The following is a 22830-nucleotide window of genomic DNA, read 5'->3' as shown; positions in this document are numbered from 1 at the left end:
CTCCAACGTTGGGGCTTTTACCCCTTCCCCTGAAGGGCTTTTCCAGTCTATCAGATCTCAGAGTAAATAAGGGTTGAAGGGAGGGGTTCCTCTGAAACTTTTTTGACAGAATCTGGCTCTGCACAGCAACACAGCTGGAAGGGGCAGTCTCCCTGCGTCCCTCTCCCCCCGTCGCCCCCAAACCCTACCGTGAATGTGGAAACAGCTCAAACCTGCAGACACGGTGCAGCGGGAGGCAGACACTCACCTAGCCGTGGAGTCTGGTGCCGTGTCTGCTGCCGCCTTCTCGCTCCGGCTGCTCGACAGGCAGAAGCAGCCGCGGCTCAGCTCCAGGAACCAGCCCTGCGGAACCTTTCCCCTTCTGTTTTGATTCGATTGACCACGTCAGTCTAGACCACGAGACCCGGATCTGCCGGCTCAGAGACGGGGGAAGAGCTTTCCCGGCCTCCCTCTCTTTGCTCTCACGTCTAACTGGGCGGTGCGGAGCGCCTGGCACTGCCCACTGCATGCAGACGGGGGGTGTCCCCAGCATGCAGGCAAAGCCAGGATGCAGCGGCGCCAGACACAGCATCCTTCACTGGTGAGGGGCTTGTGTCTCAGGCCATCATGAGACCAGGGAGATTTCCACACGCACAAACAGACAGCTGGTGAGTGGGGCTATGAAGGTCTTATTTGAAACACACAGCTGGATCTCCTGAGAGGCACTAAACGACACTGGGGTAAGAAATCCCCCACCCCAATCGTTTAATTCACCACAACGTGACACACAGCACTTAATTGTATTTACATGGCCAAAAACTGCCTACACCAATAATCTGAAATCCTGGATTGTGAATGTTACCTGCCCAGTATCAGGCATACCATGTAACATTTTTATATATGACCTATCAAAGGGCCAAATATATATAATCCCAATTTAAATTTAACTGACCAATTAAACTGGGTTTATGTCTTATAGAATCATAGAACTGGAAGGGACCTTGAGAGGTCATCTAGTCCAGTCCCCTGCACTCAAGGCAAGACTAAGTATTATCTAGACCATACCTGACAGGTGTTTGTCCAACCTGCTCTTAAAAATCCCCAATGATGGAGATTCCACAACCTCCCTAGGCAATTTATTCCAGTGCTTAACCACTCTGACAGTTAGGAAGTTTTTCCTAATGTCCAACCTAAACCACCCTTGCTGCAATTTAAGCCCATTGCTTCTTGTCCTATCCTCAGAGGTTAAGAAGAACAAATTTTCTCCCTCCTCCTTGTAACAGCCTTTTATGTACTTGAAAACTGTTATCATGTCCTCTCTCAGTCTTCTCTTCTCCAGACTAAACAAACCCAATTTTTTCAATCTTCCCTCATAGGTCATGTTTTCTACAACTTTAATAATTTTTGTCACTCTTCTATGGACTTTCTCCAAATTGTCCACATCTTTCCTGAAATGTGGTGTCCAGAGCTGGTCACAGTACTCCAGTTGAGGCCTAATCAGTGCAGAGTAGAGCGTAAGAATTACTTCTCGGGTCTTGCTTACAATACTCCTGCTAATACATCCCAGAATGATGTTTGCTTTTTTTGCAACAGCGTTACACTGTTGACTCAGATTTAGCTTGTGATCCACTATGACCCCCAGATCCCTTTCCGCAGTACTCCTTTCTAGGCAGTCATTTCCCATTTTGTATGTGTGCAAATGATTGTTCCTTCCTAAGTGGAGTACTTTGCATTTGTCCTTATTGAATTTCATCCTATTTTCTTCAGACCATTTCTCCAGTTTGTCCAGATTATTTTGAATTTTAATCCTATCTTCCAAAGCACTTGCAACCCCTCCCATCTTGGTATCGTCTGCAAACTTTATAAGTGTACTTTCTATGCTAGTATCTAAATTCTTTGCATCACTGGAGCTGCTTTGCATCACAGTGCATACTAGTGAATCTGGCTCAAAATATTTACATATCCCAGGGGTGCAAAGTGATATCATTTTTGAGCAGAGCACTGCCCTTAAATCACCAGTATGTGTACAGTTAGTGATACACACAAGGAAAGCAACTACTTTAGGGCCTCTCAATTTTCAGGATCTAGCATAGGCTAAGCAATTCATGGCTTGATGCCCCTTTTCATAAATGGAACCGGAGGAAGAGGCATACAGTAACTGATTACACAGAGAGACTCCCACACACACACTGAGAACTAGTGGAGAATTCACATTTCCATCCCAGCAAGCTGTGTCTTCACTCTTGCTTGGGGTTTTATTAATCATAAAGCTTGTGCTGCATATAAGAGTGTATCCCCCCCCAAATGTGTGAGTTTAGCAACACTGAAGAGAAAGGGGGTGGAGAAGCCACAGACGACCCACTCTTTTCAGCCCTCTGGAGACAATAGACTGTTGCCTGACAGACAGCCCAATCATTAACTAGTACTGCTGGGGGACTACTGCACCAAAAATAAAAAAATCTGCACCAAAAATAAAAAATTCTGCACACAATATTTTAAAATTCTGCAAAATTCTGCATATTTTATTTGTCAAAATAACACAATATAATCACACCAGTTTCAATTATTTTTGGTCATTTATTTCAAAATACCTGTCAGCAAGTATGTCTGGAACAATACAGACAACAATAAAGATTCAGAAAATGTTTTTTGACAAATAGATTCCTTACTAGGCATGTTAATACAGCTCTCTGAGTAATAATTAATTTAAACTACAATACAGAAATGTATTTCCTGCACCCCCAGAAGCAGTGCAAGGAGCACAGACGACCCACTCTTTTCAGCCCTCTGGAGACAATAGACTGTTGCCTGACAGACAGCCCAATCATTAACTAGTACTGCTGGGGGACTACTGCACCAAAAATAAAAAAATCTGCACCAAAAATAAAAAATTCTGCACACAATATTTTAAAATTCTGCAAAATTCTGCATATTTTATTTGTCAAAATAACACAATATAATCACACCAGTTTCAATTATTTTTGGTCATTTATTTCAAAATACCTGTCAGCAAGTATGTCTGGAACAATACAGACAACAATAAAGATTCAGAAAATGTTTTTTGACAAATAGATTCCTTACTAGGCATGTTAATACAGCTCTCTGAGCAATAATTAATTTAAACTACAATACAGAAATGTATTTCCTGCACCCCCAGAAGCAGTACAAGGAGCTGAGGGAGAGGGAAATAATTGCTGGGAAGGAGCCTGGGTGTGAATTTGGAGGGTTGTTGGGTATGGGTGGGAAAAGTATGGAACAGGTTGTTGTTGTTTTCTTTGGGCGGGGGGGAAGGGACTGTTAGGGAGCTTCCCCCATGCAGACCCTGGCTGACCCCTAGCCTCTCCCATTCAGTCAGGCACAAGTGTCCCTCCATCCCCACTCAGACACCACTCCCCCTTCCCCATGTGGCCCTGCACCCCCTCTGTCTGAACCCCCAGCACCCCACACTGTCTGTCTCCCCATAGTTCTTGTCTCCTGACGTGGCCTGACAGGCACTGTGGAGAAGGCTCTGCAGGCTTTTTCTCTTCCCTAGCTGGCTGAGAGCAGCTGCTGTGTTCTATTGCCACAGCACCCTCTGGTGGGAAAAAGGAGGAACTACAGAAGAGATTTTCTGCTGGGAGCTGCTGCTGTGTTCTAGAGCCACAGTGCCCTTTGGTGGGCAAAAGGTGGCATTGCAGCAACTTTTCAGCAGAAGCTTTTTTCTGCGCAAAAAATTAAAAGTATGCACGGCTCATTAATTATGCACACACGCAGTGGCGCAAAATTCCCCCAGGAGTAACTAACATTGTGTACTGCATACAACAGACCTTCCCTTCCCACCACAGTGACACTGATACCAAGCTGAAGTAAATAAACTCAAAAATATAAGCTATCCAGTAAGTATAATGGTCCTGTTGCAATAAATGGGCCTACAAATTTACCATAATTTACAAGTTCACAGTAAAAAGCTATGATTTAGTCACGGGTATTTTTAGTAAAAATCATGGACAGGTCACAGTCAATAAACAAAGAGACACTGCCTGTGACCTGTCCATGACTTTTACTAAAAACACCCCAAACTAAATCTGGGGGGGGCACTCCTGCAGATGCTGCTCGGGGGGGGCCACTGTGGAGCCCCTCCACTGCTGGGGGGATGCTCTGGGGCCCTGCCGATCCTGCTGCTGGGGGGTGGGCGGCCCAGGGTCCCGTTGCTGCTGCTGCTGCTCCAGACTGGGCAACCTGGAGCCCCGCAGCTGATGCTGTTCTGGGCAGGGGGCCGCACCCCACCGCCACTGCTGCTCTGGGTGTGGGGGGGGGATGGCCTGGGACCCTGCCACCACTGCTGCTCTGAGCAGGGGGTGGTGCCCCACCACTGCTGCTGCTCCAGGCAGGGGGCAGCCCAGGGCCCCACCATTTCTGCTCCTTGGCTGCTGCTCCAGGGCAGCGCCTGGGACCAGCTGCCTGGGGCTGTCCGAGCTCCGGTGGCCCTGGGGTCAGCCGCACCAGCCACTGCAGAAGTCACGGAGGTCCCGGAATCTGTGACCTCTGTGAAAGACTTGCAGCCTTATTCATAAGATGTCACAATAACCTATAACAACAAATGTTGATGGAAAAGGGTACGAAAGGGAGACACAAAAACTGAATTAGTCCAAACAAAAAGGCCTACTGATAAAACTCAAAGACTGTGTTAAGTTCATGCTTGGTAAACAAGAAAAATGTGGAATCAGAAATTAGCAAACCAAAATTGGTGTGTCAGAAGCTAGGCCTAATTGGCAGACAAAATAATGAGGGGATGGACTATTCCACCCACCATTCCCTTCGTGGGTCTGTGATGGGGTGACTACCCCACACTCACCCTGCAGGTTTGAATGCAGGCCAGATGAACTAATTAACCCATTAGGTAGCTGATTAAGGAGGCTCAGCTAGACAGGAATAGGCGGGGCCTATAAAGCCCAGGAGTTGAAAGAGAAGGGGCTGCTGGGAAAAGGCAGACACTCCCAGGAGACGGGGGAGTGAGTGGAAATTGCAGTCACTCCCTGGGAAGAGGGCAGGGTTGCCAACTTTCTAATAGAAGAAAATGGAACACTTTGCTCTGCCCTACCCCTTCCCTGAGGTCCTGCCCTTCTCCGAGGCCCCACCCCCTAGCCTGCTCACTCCCTCCTTCCATCACTTGCTCTCCCCCACCCTTGCTCATTTTCACTGGGCTGGGGCAGGAGGTTGTGATGTGGGGGTGGTGAGGGCTCCGGCTGGGGATGTGGGCTTTGGGGTGGGGCTGGGGTTTAGGGAGCAGGAGGGGTCTCTGGGTTGTGGCCGAGGGGTTTGGAATATGGGAGGGATGCTCAGGGATGGGGCAGGGGGTTGGGGTGTGGGAGGCAGCACCGGCAGGGGGTTGGGATGCGGGGGTGGGGTGGGGTGAGGGCTCCAGCTGGAGGGGTGGAGTTTGGGATGGGGCTGGGGATTAGGAGTTTGGGGAATAGGAGGGGTCTCCGAGTTGAGGCCGAGGGGTTTTGAGTGTGGGAGGGAGCACTGGGCTGGGGCAGGGGGTGGGATGCAGAGGGGGTGAGGGCTCTGGCTGGGGGGGTGCAGGCTTTGGGGTAGGGCTGGGGACGAGAGGTCTGGAGTGCAGGAGGGGTCTCCGGGCTGCGGCTGAGGGTTTTGGCGAAGGGGAGAGGGCTCAGGTCTGGGGGTTGGGGTGCAGGCTCTGGGAGGAAGTTTGGGTGCGAGAGAGGGTTCCGAGCTGGGGCAGGGGGTTAGGGTGTGGGAGGGGGTTTGGGGTGCAGGCTCCGGGTGGCGCTGACCTTAGGAGGCCCCGGCATTTCTCGGGGATGGAGGAAGGCCGCACAGGTCCCAGGAAGTGGCGACATGTCCCTGTGGCTCCTAGGCAGAGGGGCAGCTAGGGGGCTCCCTCCTGCCCACAGGCGCTGCCCCCGCAGCTCCCATTGGCCATTGTTCCCGGCCAATAGGAGCTGCAGAGTCGGTACTTGGAGCGGTGCCTGTAGGCAGGGGCAGCGCACAGAACTCCCCTGGCCGCTCCTAAACCTAGCAGCCAGAGGGACATGCCAGCTGCTTCCCGGGAGCCGCGCAGAGCCGGGCACAGAACCTGCTAGCTCTGCACTAGCCAGACTTTTAGTGGCCCGGTCAGCTGTGCTGTGCACTCCAGTCAAAAAACGGACACCTGGCAACCCTAAAAGAGGGATGAGACTTTGGAGAATTGGTAGGCCCAGGAAGAAAAAGGGACCTAGCAGTAGGAAGAAACTCAGGGATAGAGTAGTGAGGCCAGAGAGAGAAGTCCCAGACTGCTGAGCTGAGGGTCTCTGGGCTAGAACCAGAAGATGAGGGCAGGCCTGGGTTTCCCTACCAGCCACCAGGCGAGAGGCACTGAAGTAGTGAGTAAGAGGACTGCATAGGACTACTGAATAGCTAAACTCCTCAGGAATAGGGGAACACAGATAGTGACATGGTCGGAGGGCTGAGTCACGAAGAGGACACTGTGGTTCTTGAGGCTGCAAGAGAGGCTTCAGGAGAACAGCGGAGACAGAGTGACAGCGTGAAAACTGTGGATTGGAGGGGAGGAGGTATCGGCCTTGAGCTAATCCTCAGAGTACCAGGAGGAGGCACCAATCTAGTGGTGGATGTTGAGCCCTGTAACAGGGTCCTTAAAGAAAAAGATTTTGAGGAGAAAAATTGGCTATTGGAGCAAACTTCACCATCATGGCTGCGGCTGCCACCCTACTGTCTCCTGAGAACCAGGGCCTTCATCATCCTGAGAGATGTCCTGACCAGAGTGGGCCTGAGAGGGACCCAGATGACTTCACCACCTCTACAGGTGCTCCAGCTGAATCCCAAACACCATCTGGGATGAAACAGGATTGGACTTTAACAACAGCAGCAGCAGCAGCTCTAGCCCATATCAAAGAATGTCCTTTCTTTCACCCAAAAGGACAGTTACTCCCTTTAGTGCCATCTAAAAGATTGTCAAAAATGTTTTTTTTTTTTCCTTCTTAAAAAGCTCTCTTCAGCTAAAGGAAAAGGGAACAAGGAACGTTGTTAAAATGAAAGCCTTACTTAATATTTTAGATTATAAATGCTTTAACTGTTTCGTTTTCTGTACAGACGCTCCCTGGGTTACACAAACTTATGCAAATCCGCACTTACGGGAAAAGTTCCGTAAGCTTTTTTTTTTTTTTTTTTGCGTAATTGTCAGGTATACCTTCCCGACTTACGCAAAATTTGACTTACACAAGGCATTCCGGAACGGAACGCTTGCGTAAGTCGGGGAGCGTCTGTATCTTTTAATAAACGTTACATGGATTTTTAATGGTGTTTGCACCATGGTACTGAGCAGGCTGAGGTCTCTGTATAACAAACCCGGGATCTTATTTAACACTGTTTAATGTTGGACAGTGATGGGTTGTGTTAACACTATTGGCACATATATTATATCTAAATGAATACAACAGGCATTATGCATATATAAATGAGTAAACAAAACATCAGAAGTTCAGTTATTGTTGGCTTTGCAGTATGATCATAGTATTTGTTTTTGCTCAGTGAGAATTTTCCTATTTCAACAGAAAATATTGAATAATGTTAGAAAAGAGTATTGTAATTATATAGCCATCTGTAACTGAAATCTTAAAATTTATTTGCATGACAATTACAAGAAACTTGAAAATTTTAAAAATGTCAGACTTTTTCAGTCTTGATCAGGAGCTCAGCTATCACAGCATTATAGATAGATCTAATATTTATTTGTAAGGGGACTGTTGGCCCCTTATTAAAACTTAGTGGGGGGTTTTGCTTGGCTAGCTCCCAGTACCAAAAAAAAAAGGGGAAGGGTTGATGGGAAACCAGGACCCTGACAGCCCTCAAGGACAATGGGGCGAGGTCAAAGCTCCAGGTCAGCCTGATTGACACGGCCGGCAGGTTAATGAGGAAGTCAGAACTCCAGGAGTTCCATTCTCCGTGTGAGTTGGAACTGCCTGGGCCATAACAGGGCCAAGCTAAGGAGAGAGCAGGAGCCTGAGCTGAACTGGGGAGCAGAGCTGCGCTGGCCAGAGGAGCAGCCCAGGAGGTGGAGGCAGAGCACCAGCAGCAGTGCTGGAGCCGGAGCAGTGAGCAGCTGGGAAGAGCGAGGGGAACCCTGGGCAGAGGGCCCAATGCAGGGAGATGCTCCCAGCGAAAAGGCCTGGCAGGCCAGACTTGGGGGGCAGGGATCATAACCCCGACAGGGGGGCCGACACTGGGAGGGGTCCTGCCACCTAGAGCCTGAGGACATGTGCCCAGAGCCTGAGCAAGTGTCCAATCCGTGGCATTCCTGCAGCACAGTCAGGGCCCGAAAAGGAGGCCTGGGCCATGTGAGGGACAGACTATGAACTTCCCTTATAGTCCAGAAACTGCTGTTTATGATATCCCCATGCCACAGAGCAGGGTTATGTATTTTCATTTAACCTTTCCCATTTTTTCCCTTATTTTTAAAATGGATTGCTGTTTAATAAATTGTATTTGCTTGAACCATATGCAATGATCAGTGTGTCAGTGAAGCTTCCAGAGCGGAGAGAGTACCCCAGAGTGGGGACACACTAGCCCCTGTCCTAAGTGACCACAAGAGAGTGGAAGGTAACTCCTCAAGGTCAGGCAGGCATCTGGGTAAAGGGAGTGGGAGCAAGGACTCAGATCCTTTCACTAGCCAGTTTCACCAGGGTAGTGTATAAGCCAGGAAAGTTCCCCCGAATAGTGGGACCATTCCCCCACTTACATAATGTACTCCTGGGGGAATTTTGCATCACTGTGCGTGCGCAGAATTCATGGTGGCCACAGATTTCTTTGCTTACCTGCAGAAAAATGACAGCAGCAGGCAGACGGGTCGGTTTAGGCACCCAGAGCAACCGGCAGAGATGTAAATCACCGCCTGGAGGGAGGGGCTGGGTAGTCACGTGTGTGTGTGTGAGAGAGAGAGACACTGTCCCTCTCGCTCACTATTGCAGCACGCTCGGCGTGGAGGGGCAGGGCGTTGGTGTATTTCTGAAGATGTAGGCATAGGGCAGGTTCTGTTCCCTCTGACAGAGGAGAATGTAGCAGCCTGCCTGCTTAGTGAATTGTTCCCATTGTTCTTTGTGAATTCCCCCAGGAGTATAAAACAGGTATAAACATTTTAAGGCTCCTTTACATTGCCAGAGTGGTGGAAAGGAGCCTTATTGTACAGGACAGTAAGGCCTTATAAATGCTTATGGTGCTTTAGTGATTAGAATTGGTCTAAATTTTTGTACTGAAAAAATTTCCTAACAAAATATGCTCCATGAATGGTTTACTACTGACCTTTTGGGAGATGGTCAGTAGCCAGTATAAATTGTGAGTTTGAGTCCCCAGCCATCACTTGCTCTTCAGTTGCCTATGATGTAACACTGAGCATACAGCTGCATATTATTTGTTGACTAATAATTAGAAGTAAAGGGTCAATACTAGCTACATTACTATTAGACAGAGGGGGGTTGATGATTTCCTCCAATGCTCCCCACTCTCATTCTCCATCCATTGTATTGTAGTTTAAATAAATTACCAAAATAATTGAAACTAGCTGGATTATATTGCATTGTTTTGACAAAAAAAAAAAAGCAAAATTTTAAAATATTGTATGCAGAATTTAAATTTTTTGGCACAGAATTCTCCCAGGAGTAATAATGATAGGACTTGATCTTAACACCAGACTTGCAATATTGTTTTAAATGGAAATATATAAATCCTATTTGTGATCTCATCCCTAATTAATGCCTACAATTTGGCCTGCCACTGATGAGACAGTTACTTGCTCCTCCCTATTGTCTCTCCTCAAAGATTAGGATTATGTTTTCTTTTGCTTATCTCCAATTCTTTCATGGTATCTCCCCTCTCTTCAAGTAACTGTTAAAAACCTGTTATTGGATTAGTAATCTCCTCTGATGCCTCTTTCAGGATCCTGAGATTAGGAGGATAACCTATGCAACAATGCTATAAGAACAAGGATTGTTCTAACTGGAGAAAAGGTGTTTAAGAGGGGATATGTTAGAAGTCTTCAGGATGTACAAGGGATACCATGAGAACATGTGGATAAGATATTTGAACTGAATCAGTGATAAACCAAAGGACTCAGGAAGAAAGTGGTCAGAGACATGGGCTAAAAATAAGTAAACTATATTTGAAAAGAGCTTTGTTTGAAATAGACAGTTTTAATGCAGAGGGTAATATTACCTTCAAAGGTCAGAGAAGTTGAAACAACTCATAGTCTAGTTCCTCTTTCAACACTGCTAATACTTGACAGAAAATATCTGGCCACAAGGTGGTTGACATTTTAATCAATGCTTTTGTCACATCAAGAACTAACTATTGTAATTTTTGTCTGTAGGTTTTCCAGTTAATTCTTTTCTATTCGTACAAGGTTCAAAAGTCATATTGGCTATATGGATTAAGTCTGCCTGTCCTATCTTTATGCTAAAAGAATTTCTTCTGTATCTAGTAAAGGGTTCATTTTAATATTTTTGTACTTGCTGTGTAAGGCTTATTTGGCATAACTCCCACTTTGTATAAGATGTTCTGCTTTCTTACTCACCAGGACATTCCCTGTTTTTCAGCTTGCAAAAGGATTCGTGGATTGTATGTTTTTTGTGTTATTTGGCTCTTAGCTATAGAACTCAATTCCACTAAAATTCAGGCTCTGAAGGGTGAATTCTGACTGCAGATACAAAATAACAGTTGTTTTAAGTTGCCCCAGTGCCAAGCACCATTCAAAATCTTTAAACAAAATACACTGCAACATATCACTATTTCTTCTGTAAAGCTATTTACTGTGTTTGCAGCCACAAGTAGCAGCCACTAGAACAGGGGTGGGCAAACTATGGCCTGCGGGCCGGATCTGGCCCCTCAGGGCTTTGGATCTGTCCCGTGGGATTGCCACCCCCATGGCACCGCGGGCCCTGCACCGCTCCCAGAAGCGGCTGGCACCACGTCCCTGTGGCCCCTGGGGGAGGGGAAGCAGAGGGCTCCGCATGCTGCCCTTGCCTGTGGGTACCTCCCCCGAAGCTCCCATTGGCCGCGCGCTGCCCTCCCTCCCCCAGGGGCCTCGTTTGCCATCTGCTTCCTGGAGCGGCGCAGGGCTGGGGCCGGGGCCAGGGCAGACAGGCAGGCAAGGAGCCTGCCCTGGTCCCGGTGCACACCACTGCCACCCCGGAGCTGCTCCAGGTAAGCAGCGCTGGGCCGGAGCCTGCACCCCGAACTCCTGCACCCCAACCCCCTGCTGCACCCCAACCCTGAGCCCCCTCCTGCACTCCACACCCCTCTCTGCACCACTGCCCTGAGCCCCCTCCTGCACTGTGCACCCCCTTCTGCACCCCAACCCCCTTCCCTGAGCCCCCTCATACACCCCGCACCCCTCTTCTGTCCCAACCCCTTGCCCTGAGCCCCTTCCTGCACACCGCACCCCTTCCCACACCCTTCCCACACCCCCTCCCTCCCACACCCCAATCCCCTGCCCCAGTCCTACATTCATGGCTCTGCATGCAATTTCCCCATCCAGATGTGGCCCACAGGCCAAAAAGTTTGCCCACCCCTGCACTAGAAGATGTATGTGACAGATACATACGCACAAAATTCTAAATGTATTCTTAATATAGTGTTAGAACAAAACCCACAACAAAAACCAATAACCCTGTAGTCAAATTCTGAATTCTTGTCTAGGTTTTTAGTTTGTTTTGAGACAAAACTCCCATTAATTTCAACAAGAGTTTTGCCTGAGAAAGAATTCATGATTTGGCCCTATATTACTACTCTGTTTAGCCAACACAATAAGATCAATGGAGAGTTTTTATACAGGACTGTCCCATTTTCCAAAATACAGATGTTCTAGGCTACTATTAACATACATAAATGTAATCAGTGTTCCCAACAACTTTTTTTAGATTCCTCCATGTCACTTTCGGGATGAGCCAATCTTAATGCAAGCAACAAGATCCAAGACTTTACTAATTTATAAAAAACAACATACATTTTCCCACTTTTTTGTAAATTTACATTGCAGACCTAAAAGATTTACTTGATATTACAAAAGATTTACACCAGATGAAGATTGATTCCTACCATCACAGATTATATTGCCCTTTTAGCAAGATGGCTGCCACTAGAAACAGGCTCAGAAATGCCAGCTGTAATTTAAAATTAAATTAAGAGTGGGAAGTGCTTCTGAAATTTAAAACATTAAAAGATTAGTAGACTGAACAAAACGAGTACATTTCTAGATTTTTTAAAGTATTTTTTAAGGAAAATTCTAAGTTAGGACTGTGGCAACATCTTTAATTCAGATCTTTGTGCATTACAGGATATAGAATCCCATAGAGGGTTTCACAACACTGGATGATGTTCGATCCCCTGGAATACACTGGCTTTTCCTTCAATTCACTTGAGAATCCCACATATTCTGTGAAGTCTACCTGCACATTCATAGAATCATAGAATATCAGGGTTGGAAGGGACCTCAGGAAGTCATCTAGTCCAACCCCCTGCTCAAAGCAGGACCAATTCCCAACTAAATCATCCCAGCCAGGGCTTTGTCAAGCCGGGCCTTAAAAACCTCCAAGGAAGGAGACTCCACCACCTCCCTAGGTAACGCATTCCAGTGCTTCACCACCCTCCTAGTGAAATAGTGTTTCCTAATATCCAACCTAGACCTCCCCCACTGCAACTTGAGACCATTGCTCCTTGTTCTGTCATCTGCCACCATTGAGAACAGCCGAGTTCCATCCTCTTTGGAACCCCTCTTCAGGTAATTGAAGGGTGCTATCAAATCCCCCCTCATTCTTCTCTTCTGGAGACTAAACAATCCCAGTTCCCTCAGCCTGTTCATTACTATTTGTATTGTACTTATTTATGCCTTTAAATTATAAACTCTTTGCTGGGGGAAGTTCTTTGCTGTTGCATACACAGTGTCTTACATCTGTTAATATATACTTATGGCTCTCCTTTAAGTTTAAGGAAGAGAAATCTGATTTAGCTGCTGATGGACCAGGGATCTAGTTCCAGTGTTGTGTGAATGTGACTATGTTGTGATTGCATCTATTGTCTGAAAACAGATTCTTTTCTCTGGATTCCCAGGCAGATCTACCAATGCTCTTCAATTCTGAACTATAGCATCATTTGCTATTCCAGTCCCACATCCACATTCTTACTCTACAGCACTCTGTAATGCACCCTAACTTCAACCCCAACCAGATCATCCAAAATACTGCTGCCAAACCATCTGTCTTTTCCATTGTGTCACTCTCCTCAGTGAGAGACATCACGGGCTACCCACTACACTGCACATTAAATTCTAACTTCTAGTCTTCAAGGATGATATGGCACAACCCCTACCTACATTTATGATTTGTGGGTCCTTTGCACATCACTCCCACACTAATTGATTTCAGCCTTGATATCCTTTCTCTTACAAATGTCTTTGTGTCTTCTTTCAGGCTGTCCCTTATGCCCAAATACTGCCCTCCAAACCTGTTGGCTAAGTCACCTCCCTCTAGGGTGACCAGATAGCAAGTGTGAAAAATCTGGTAGGGGGCAATTGGTGACTATATAAGAAAAAGCCCCAAATATCAGGACTGTCCCTATAAAATCAGGACATCTGATCACCCTACCTCCCTAATTTCATTTCAATCCCTCCTAAAAAAATCACTTCTGCCATTTTGCTTATGATGGATGAGGGGCAGGAAAGGTAAACAAAAACCAACAACAGAACCGTTAAGATGTGTATTTGCCTGATTTCTTCTTCTTAGCGGATGTGCAATGTGCCTCAGGTGGCATGTGACTAGGATTCATCACTGAATCTGGTCCGCTAGTTGGATCATTAGCAGCCCCAGCTTGGGCCAGGTACTGATGGGGAGTGCGATGTAAACACTGATCCATGACCCCTGTGCCTGACTGAATAGCCATATCATCTTATAATTCTCATCCTTGTCCTTCCCTCCCCTCTCTTATTACCCTAACTAATTGTGTCCTGTTAACCAGGGACCATGTCTTTACTTGCTTTGTAAGGCAGACAGCACGCTTCAGGGCAATTCGAAAATACAAAAAGTTATTTTTAAACAGAGAAGTAAGGTGATGTAATGGAACAATCATAAAGCAAAGAGCCAGATATTCCTTATTTCTAACCCTGGCTCTGCTGCTGACTTAGTGTGTGACATTTGGCAAATCATTTGAGGCCTAATCATGTGAGGTATTGAGCATCTTCAATTCCATGCCTTGCAAAACTAGGCTCTTAACTTCTCTGAGCTAGCTTTTCTGGTGTGAGGAAGCAGTACCAGCAGGGGAAGAGGACATACGCAACATCATTAACAACAGGGCAAGACAGCAAAACAGAGCACCCCTAAGGACTTATTGTGAGAGGAAGGGATGTCTCAAGAGATATATTTTGTGACTTCACATGCTTTAGAAGGAGCAGGGATTGTCTGAGCACAGTGCTTTCAAGTCACACCCCCAATGCATCCTACTGGACTCTACTAAAGGATGCTAGGAGGGGATAAAATGAGACCACCTATGTATCCCATAGGGAGATTGTAACATTAACGTATTAAACATCACAAGGCGTTGAAAATGTAACACACTATGTAAGTTTTAAAAATTATTAGATGGTAATACTAGCAATGCAGAAAATACTTATACCAGTACAAATACTTATCTCACAGTGGTGAATAATGTTTCCAAATGGTATGTAATACAGCACCAATGGATTATGGTGAATTTATGTTTTGTGATAATGGCCAAATCCTCACTTCTCTCCCATCATTACTTCAGTATCTATACAACTTTTAGTTCTTTCAGGTCCTGAAATGTATCATTAATATTTAAAGTTTGCTTTGACTTCTTAAAGGATCCCTAAGAAGGCAGCTGTCTTTTTTTGGTCATATTGTTGGTAGAAAGAAGTCAGTATCCGTAATTTCTGTTACAATGGTAGGAGTCACTTTCTATCCCCCCGAATGGCAGGAAAATAAACCTTTAAGAAAACAATAATGCTGCTTGATATTGTTGGTTTTCATGTGTGACAGATTGATTTAGAAGCTAAAGTCAGGGAGGTAGCCAAATGATGAAAGATCTAGATGAGAGTGCATTTTCTAATAAAAACTTGCAGTTATGCTCAACATGTAAATAGTAGCAGTGTGCTACTATTATTCATCCTAGTAAATGAGTTATAAATAATCCTTATGCAAAGAATTTACTATAATTTGCTGTTTAAGTTGCAGGTTGTTATTTGGTGTAAACTCAGTGGCTAAATTAATCTCTTGTGTAACTAGACTCAGTCAATTGAGTTCACCAGGTGAATTTGGCTCATCATATCAATTATACACTAACCATATTTGTATGAATATATAATCAAGCTAGTAAGGACAGGAAATAGATACTATTTAGAATAAGTGTAGCTGGTAGTACAGTATGGTACACCTCCATATGGTGAAAATCAAATAATCCATTTTCTTTTGATTTTTCTCCGACTGCAAGACTCCTGTAGTTCTCTCTGAATTGTCTCACAAAACAGACTGGATGGCTTAGTAGTAGCAGTGATACTTTAGCTCAGTCAATAGAAGGATCTGTTTTACATGAGCAGGCACATCTGACATATTCCATCCGGTAGAGGGCAGTGTTACACTTGTACACAAACCAGGACATTGCAACCTATAGGAGGAACAACAGGAAAGTTCTGATGACAGCTTAAACTGGGTAGACTTGTAGAACCAGTTATTTTTGTGATAAAGCTAATACTCTATTGACTCTAGATCTTTGAATCACTTGAGTCACAAAGTTGCCAACCTGATTAAGATTTATCTGAAACAGAAGCTGCCATAGGAGGAACTCCATTTGATAGACTTGACTGCATGGTTATTGTAAATTACTATTTTTACAGTACCCAAAAATGTGCTAGATGTTTTACACACAAATAAGAAGGCAGCCTCTGGCCTAAAGAGCTTAATGTATATAAAAAAGAGAAGATGAGGGGTAACAAAAAGAGAGGAAGAGGATGGGGGATAAGGATTATAAAGAAGAGCTTGAGGATTCTGCATCCATCTTGGATTTTGTGTTTTATCATTTGTTTTTAATAAAGATTTTAAATAACTTTTGATATAAAATGAACATACCATGCTGTATAAAAGCCCTACTGTGGCCAGTAATACTATTCCATCTCTGGATGGCTCACAAGGACTAACAATATAAAAATCAAACCATGGCTAGGTCTACATTCGGAGTGCCTGATACTTACATCAGCAATGCACTTAGTGTGGATGCAGCTTATACTGCCAAGCTGTGCTTTTGCCAGTATAGTTTATTCCAGCTTCCCCCTCCACAAGTGAAATAAGCTATACTGTCAAAAACACAGTTTTACAGGTATAACTGTTTACATTACCAGCATAGCCATGTCAGTCACAAGTCACATCTCATCAGACCCCTGAACAACATAGCTATGCTGGCAAAAATTTGTAGCCTAGATCTGTTCTATGTCTTCATTACAGAGTCAACACTTCTTCCTTCTACTAAAGTGTGTGAAGTCCCAGTATGTATCTCCTGCGGCATCCCTCCCTCTTACAGGAAGTCTGCTAACAAAACCAGGGAAAAAGGATTTGACATTTCTGATATTTCCAAGCTAAAAATCAAGAAGGGGTGGGGGGGGGATGTCAGGCCTCACTATATATCATAAAGAAGCAAAAAAGGGCAAACAGATTTTTTAAAATAAATCCTTTGAAGGTTGCCTTTACTTATCACTTAACCCCGAAAGTGTCAGAAGGAAGAGAAGAAATGTTAAGCTGTTTTCAACAACTTTGTATTAGTGAGATTAGAAAAGTGGAAATAACATTTTAAGGGCTAAGCTTGCAAAGGAATACACATAGATGGCCTTTAAACGTACTGACTTGTGAGTGGACATCCATGCAGACTCTACTGGAAAACTGAGTCCTTAATAACCCAATTCTGCAAACATTTATTCATGTATTTAACTTTATTTCCAATGAAACTACTCATGTATTTGAAATTAAGCCTGTGCACAAACATTTGTAGGATCAGGGCCTAAAGTTGCACACTGGAAAGTTGTCATAAAAATGCATTTTTTCATGTTCTGAACCCAAGGAAGAACTTGAATAATTCTAAATTAACCCTAAGAAGTCATAATAGCAAAATTCCCATTAATCTGACTAGAATAAAATGGGAAAATTGAAGGGACAAGGCATTAAAAACAGGTAGTCAGAAAAGCCATAATTTAATCCTACAAATTCCCGTCTTGCAATAACCTTAGCACAACCAAACCTTCAGAATGCCACTAAATTCAGCATCTTTATTCTTTCCTATTTCCCCTTTAGGAGAACTGAGAGCAGGAACAGGAAAAGCATATGGTGAGACTCAGGTGAGTCTGGAGTAGAGATGAGAGGGAGAATGAATAAAGGATGGGGGAAGATGAGGAAAATAGGGATAAGGAGTGCAGCAAATTAAATGGAGGCTGTTATAAAAAGGTGCTATAGTAATCTGAATTAATTTGATCAGTTTGTTTACACTATGGGAATTGTACATTATCAAATGGAAATGGGAGTTCCATACACAAAACAGACAAAATCCACTGCCATTTACATTATTATGGATATTACTGGATTTCCAGCACCCAGAAAGTACTGGCAATCTCATGGGAAAAACAGAAAGACTTCAGACAACTTGTGGAGTTAATGTTTTCTCTGCTCCCTACAGAGCAAAGTCTGAAAATTAAAAATGCAGCTTCTTACTACTGTGGATTGATGGGAAAAGGCAGATGCATTTAAAACAGGGATGCTAATTTAGTTTATTTAAAGGCTTTTCTATTGCACTCATCTAGGTAGTACCCTAGCACTTCATAAACATTCATTAATTTATCTTCACAAGACACTAGTGAGGTAGAGAAGCATTATTATCCTCATTTTATAGATGGGGAACTGAGTCATGAAGATACTTGCCCAAAGTCACACAAGAAGTCTGAGACAGAAAGGAATCAAGCCAGATTTCCTATCAGGCCAGTGTCTTAACTGCAAGATCCTCCTCCTGCAAAGTAAAAACTAAAAGCTTGTTTTGTAAAATACCATTCTCCTATTGTGTCAAAAGCAAGGTATTTGATCTTAAAAAAGAGCTGACTCTATAAACAGATGCATCTAAGAATGCACTTGGTGCAATACAGCTTGAAGAAAACAGACCATTATGCTATGCATCAGTCATGCACATCACAGAGGAAGAGAGCACACAAAAAGAAACCATATTTAACAAGTATTTTGCTGCCCACACTTTCATCAACAGGGACTGTGCCTTTAGTTTTTGTGCAGTACTGAACACATTGTGTGTGCTGCTGGAAACAAAAAAATAAAAGCACACACAGATGACGGCCATGTTATGAGTGAGTTTGGAGTCAGTTCTAAAGAAACCATTCCTTGTAGCATCACTGAGACTAGAGAATCATTCTCTAATTGTCAGGGTACAACATTCACATTGTGCATCATCCAGGAAGTGACATATCTGTCCTTGGCTTCCTATACTACTAAAAGAGTTGCTGTCCAACTTATTCTGTGAAACTCATTCATTTCCTTGGGAGACTTTAATACCCATGTGAACAACACTCCTAAGAGTGAGATCACATCTTAGGTGGGCTGTTCTCCAGACCTACCCTCATATTTTGTTGTTATAACAGTGGCCTACCTTTCTATCATCAGGTGTAGCCACTGCATCAGCTCCTGCTCTATCCCCTTTGTCAGCATATTAATTTAGCCCTCTGGCCAAAAAACACAGTCCACCCCTTCTGAGGCATCGACTGGACTGGCATGTTCGTCCCTTACTCTGTCTTCCTGGAGTCTTGTAGCAAAACCAACAGAAGTAAACAAAATACAGGTTTCTCTGGGGTTACCAGCTCCGCTCAAAATCATGGGCTGAGTCCCCAAAGCCCCTCTTTCACAGGGTTCTATAGGCAAGCCAGGCAGGTTTTCAGGGCATGGTTATTTTTGTAGAGGGACCTACAGGCCTCCCCTTCCCTGGAAAGGCCCATACACCATTCCTACTTCTTCCAGAGAGCCTCCACCACAGGTCAGGCATCTCCCCTGAGCTCTCCCTGGAAGGCGGCCCCCTGGGGGTCACAATCTCTGTTCGGAGGGCAGGGCGTTAAATGGTCCTTCCCCAGCATTCCTCGCTGTAGCCTCCCGAGTCCTTCTTCCCCAGCGCTCCAGTAACAAGGGGCGGCGAGCCTCGAGCCCGCTCAGCCTCGCGTCTACCTCGCCCCGTCCACGCCAGGCTCTGAGGGGAAGCTAGGACACATGTTAGCCCACCCCTTTCCCAGGCGAGCGCGAAAGGCCCCCCGAAATGGCTGAAGGGATTTGTGTACAACACCTAAGTAGGGATGACACAGCTGCTTCATCACAACACAGCGACCCTAGCTCTGACCCGTGGATTGTGAGGAGGTGTCACCGCAGGGACGTCGCGCTCTAGCTGAGCCCCGAGCTCTGCATTGAAAGCGGTTCCTCGTGTGATAGGGCCGGAGACCAGGCGGCAGAGGGAGCGGGGAGACTGGTGTTTCCTCAGGACCGGCGGGGGAGGGGGGACTAGCCTCCCCTCAGGGACGGGGGGGGCAGCCTCTCGCAGTCCCTTCCCCCCACCAGCAGACCCCAGCGCGCCCCCGCCCGCTAGTTCCCGCTCTAGCTCAGGGGCCGCTCCGCTCTGCTCCCTGCATCTCCGCCGCACACGCTGCCGTGGCCCCGCCTGAGCAGCGGCGCCGGGGGCCGCAGCGCGCATGCTCGGCGCGGGCGCCATTTTGGTGGGGCCGGGAATTATCCAGCGGGAGCGGCGGAGCTCGCTGGGCCCGGCTCGGAGGCAGCGGCGAGTGGGTGCCGGCTGCGGAGATGGCCAACATCGCGGTGCAGAGGATCAAGCGGGAGTTCAAGGAGGTGTTGAAGAGCGAGGAGGTCAGAGGCTCCCCCCTTCCCCGGCGGTGTGCCCGCCTGCCCCTCCTCCTCCCGCGGCTGGGGGAGGGTCTGTCCCAGCCTCTCGGCAGAGAGGGAGGGTAACGGCGCCTCCCGGGGATGAGGGACTCAACAGCGCGGGGACTCGGGGAATCCTCCCCCGCCGCGGGCAGCGGGAGTCTGGTGGGGCGGGGGCCGGGGAGAAGGACCCAGAGGCCCGGCCTGGAAGGGGTAGGAAGTGCGGCTGGGCAGCGAGCGAGCTGCCTGGGCAAGGCCGGGAAACCCCCGGGTAAAGCGCCCCCTCCCCCACCCAGCCTGGGGTTGGTCTGGCCCAAAAGGGAGGTTCAGGGGATCCTAATACCAAGGCGGGCCGCGCGCGGGTGGGGGGCGGCGGCTCCCTACTGACACAGCTGGTGATCCCTGTATTTCGCGGCAGGGGCACTGGGGAGATGCTTTCCCATGGGGTCTGAAAGGCGGTGGGGCAGAGACAGGAGGGGCGGGTAATGACTCGGTGCATTTCATTTAGCTCCCTGGTCGGCGTGTGACTGATACTGCAGAGAATGATACGTTTTTTTTAAATGAATGCAAGTAAAAGCCTATTTTCCTAGATTTCCTTAATCCAGGGGCTTCCTTTTATACCAGGTTATGTCACCCGGGTGTGCAGGGCTTTAACCCTCCCACCCCCTGATATCCCAGTTATCTGATGCCCTGTTTATCAGATGTAATCGTCCCTGAAACAGGGATGTACAGTAATTGGGAAAAGAAACTGACTTCTTTTAGGGAAGTGATAAAGAACTTTCAGTTTATTTCCAGGGACTGTGTAATAGGATTGATAGTGATTGTATCAGAGCTGTTTTCACTGTGTCTGTAGATCTTTATTGGTAACTGTCAGCCAGATAGGTTTTGATGGCTGTGTCGTCACTATCATACTCAGAAGGATGATGAGGCATGTTGTATGCCTGTGAAATATTAATGTGCAGTTTGACTCTGAAAACTGATGGTTTTAGACTCTGTACAGATCAGGCACATTCATGTTCGGAAAACCAAGATGCTAGTAACTTCCTGAGGATTTGTGTTCCTTACAGAAAACATGTTTAGTATTGCTGTAGTTGATGTGCTTTTGAATGTAGTGTGCTAACAATGTTGTTATTATGCAACTCAAAATAAACTATTCTCCAGAAAATCTTAAAGCCTAATTTCTAGAGCTGTTGTGCAATGTGATACTCAAATTGATTTCAATGTGAGTTCTAGTGCACAATGATTACAGAACCCAAATACTAAATTAGAAGTGATCCTGAGTGGTCAGCTGTGTATTCGTATGCTGAAATTAGAATAGCCCATAGTGTTTACTTTCTCTGAACAATACAGCTTAAAGTTGATTGCATATGCCTTTGTATTAGAAAGCACTCACTGAACACTCCAAATTTTGCCCTGGCATTATTTAGAAAAGAGAAACCTTAATATATGCAACAGTGATATAAACATAGTCCAATCTTTGACTTTTCTTATAAAAAAGCTTGGGACCAGGGAGCAATTTTGTTTTCAATTCCTGGTTAATTAATATATGTGCTGGAGGTATTTAGTGCGTTGAAGATTTAAAAAATTACAATACATACTCCCCCAGTTGACTGAATTTTGATACAACCCTTACTTTTGTAGGATTCCTTCATCTTTTAAATTAAACATGTAAGAGAGTATTGCCTCTTTTCCAGTATTCAGCTATTACTAGTAGTTAAACTATCAATACATATATACAGTAATCACTGTTTACATTACACACTTTCTGCTGGTATTCTGAATACATAGTTCATTTATGTAATTGTGGATGTTTAATATAATGGCAAACGGATTCTGGATACTTGTATTGGGAATACCTTGGCTTGATTTTTCAAAGTCTGAGTAAACTTTTTTTTCAGCTGTAGTGTGAAAACATTCAATATGAGGAGGAGAATGGAGGGATGACTAGATATTACTGGTCCAGGGAGGAAACTGCTGAGGCTAGGTAACTTTTTTTTTTTTTTTTTTAAATAAAGTGAGTTGTGCATTGACAATCTGAATCTCAGACTTAAAAAAAAAATGGTTGTCACAAATCATATAGCTAAAATGTGTTACTTTTAAAATAAAATTGTCTTGCATCAAGGAGAAGTTGCTGATCTTATCTGCACTTAAGCCTTCTTGGAGTGGTGTGCTGAGCTTTAGCTGAACATGAAAACTGGCACTCAATCTGTTTCCCTATAAATGCCACCAAATGGCATTTGCTCCCATATTGCATTTTGGAGAGAGAACATACAGAGTTTTCCATTTATGTTCTTCCCAGAATGCATTCTGGGCCTAGCTAAGTGGGAGCCAGCCAGAGGCAGTTTAAGAAGAGGATGTGGCAAATACTCAATTTCTTCTGCAATTCATAGATCTTTACAATAAGATACAGGCCAATTTTCAATCTGAGGTGAATGAAAGATATATAAAATGTATATTTCCTAGCCATACTTTTCATATCTAATGCCCTGTTTTTTGGTCTAGAAATGCTAATTTGGGTGTATCTTTAAGATAATTCCCCCTCCCCTTCCCCCCGGACCTGCTTTTACTTCCTGGCTTAAAGTTGATGGGCCAAGGATTTTTTTTAAATTGATTTTGTGCTCTCTTTTGCTTATTTTGTGTGAGGACCTGGAATGCTTTTAAAAAAAATATTTTTTGTTCTTGCCTATTAGTTTATTTTGAGTTCTCACACCTGAACTAAAGGAGTGGGATGTTGAATTTTTAGCAGACATCCTTTTAACCTAGTGTATTTGAATTAAACAGGTATGACCAAAAATGAGTTTTAAACAGTGGAAGACTTGTCTTCTCTCTGCCTTTATTCAGACTAGGATTTAGAGTATTATGTTAGCACGTGTTGGCTTTTGTGCTAACAAATGTA

The 22830-nt window shown here is 45.3% G+C and overlaps 2 protein-coding genes across 4 annotated transcripts in view; one reads left to right on the top strand and one right to left on the bottom strand.

The window, feature by feature from the left end:
• SMIM14 (small integral membrane protein 14) overlaps nt 1-318 on the bottom strand; it is a 66297-nt gene extending 65979 nt beyond the window's left edge. The window contains exon 1 of the mRNA XM_065405526.1: nt 248-318. The gene's annotated coding sequence lies outside the window, so the exon portion shown is untranslated. The remainder of the gene's footprint in view (nt 1-247) is intronic.
• Nucleotides 319-19747: 19429 nt separating this feature from the next.
• The window catches only part of UBE2K (ubiquitin conjugating enzyme E2 K), a 66958-nt gene continuing 63875 nt past the window's right edge, over nt 19748-22830 (top strand). The window contains exon 1 of one of the 3 annotated variants that reach the window (XM_065405777.1): nt 19748-19919. In XM_065405777.1, coding sequence (XP_065261849.1) covers nt 19748-19919 — 172 coding nt within the window. The remainder of the gene's footprint in view (nt 19920-22830) is intronic. The other 2 variants (XM_065405778.1, XM_065405779.1) reach the window with 2 other exon arrangements.

The sequence above is a fragment of the Emys orbicularis genome, chromosome 5 (assembly GCF_028017835.1).
Source record: "Emys orbicularis isolate rEmyOrb1 chromosome 5, rEmyOrb1.hap1, whole genome shotgun sequence".
Lineage (NCBI taxonomy): Eukaryota > Metazoa > Chordata > Testudines > Emydidae > Emys > Emys orbicularis.
Note: the sequence above shows the minus strand (reverse complement) of the source record. Positions and strands in the feature narration are given on the sequence as shown.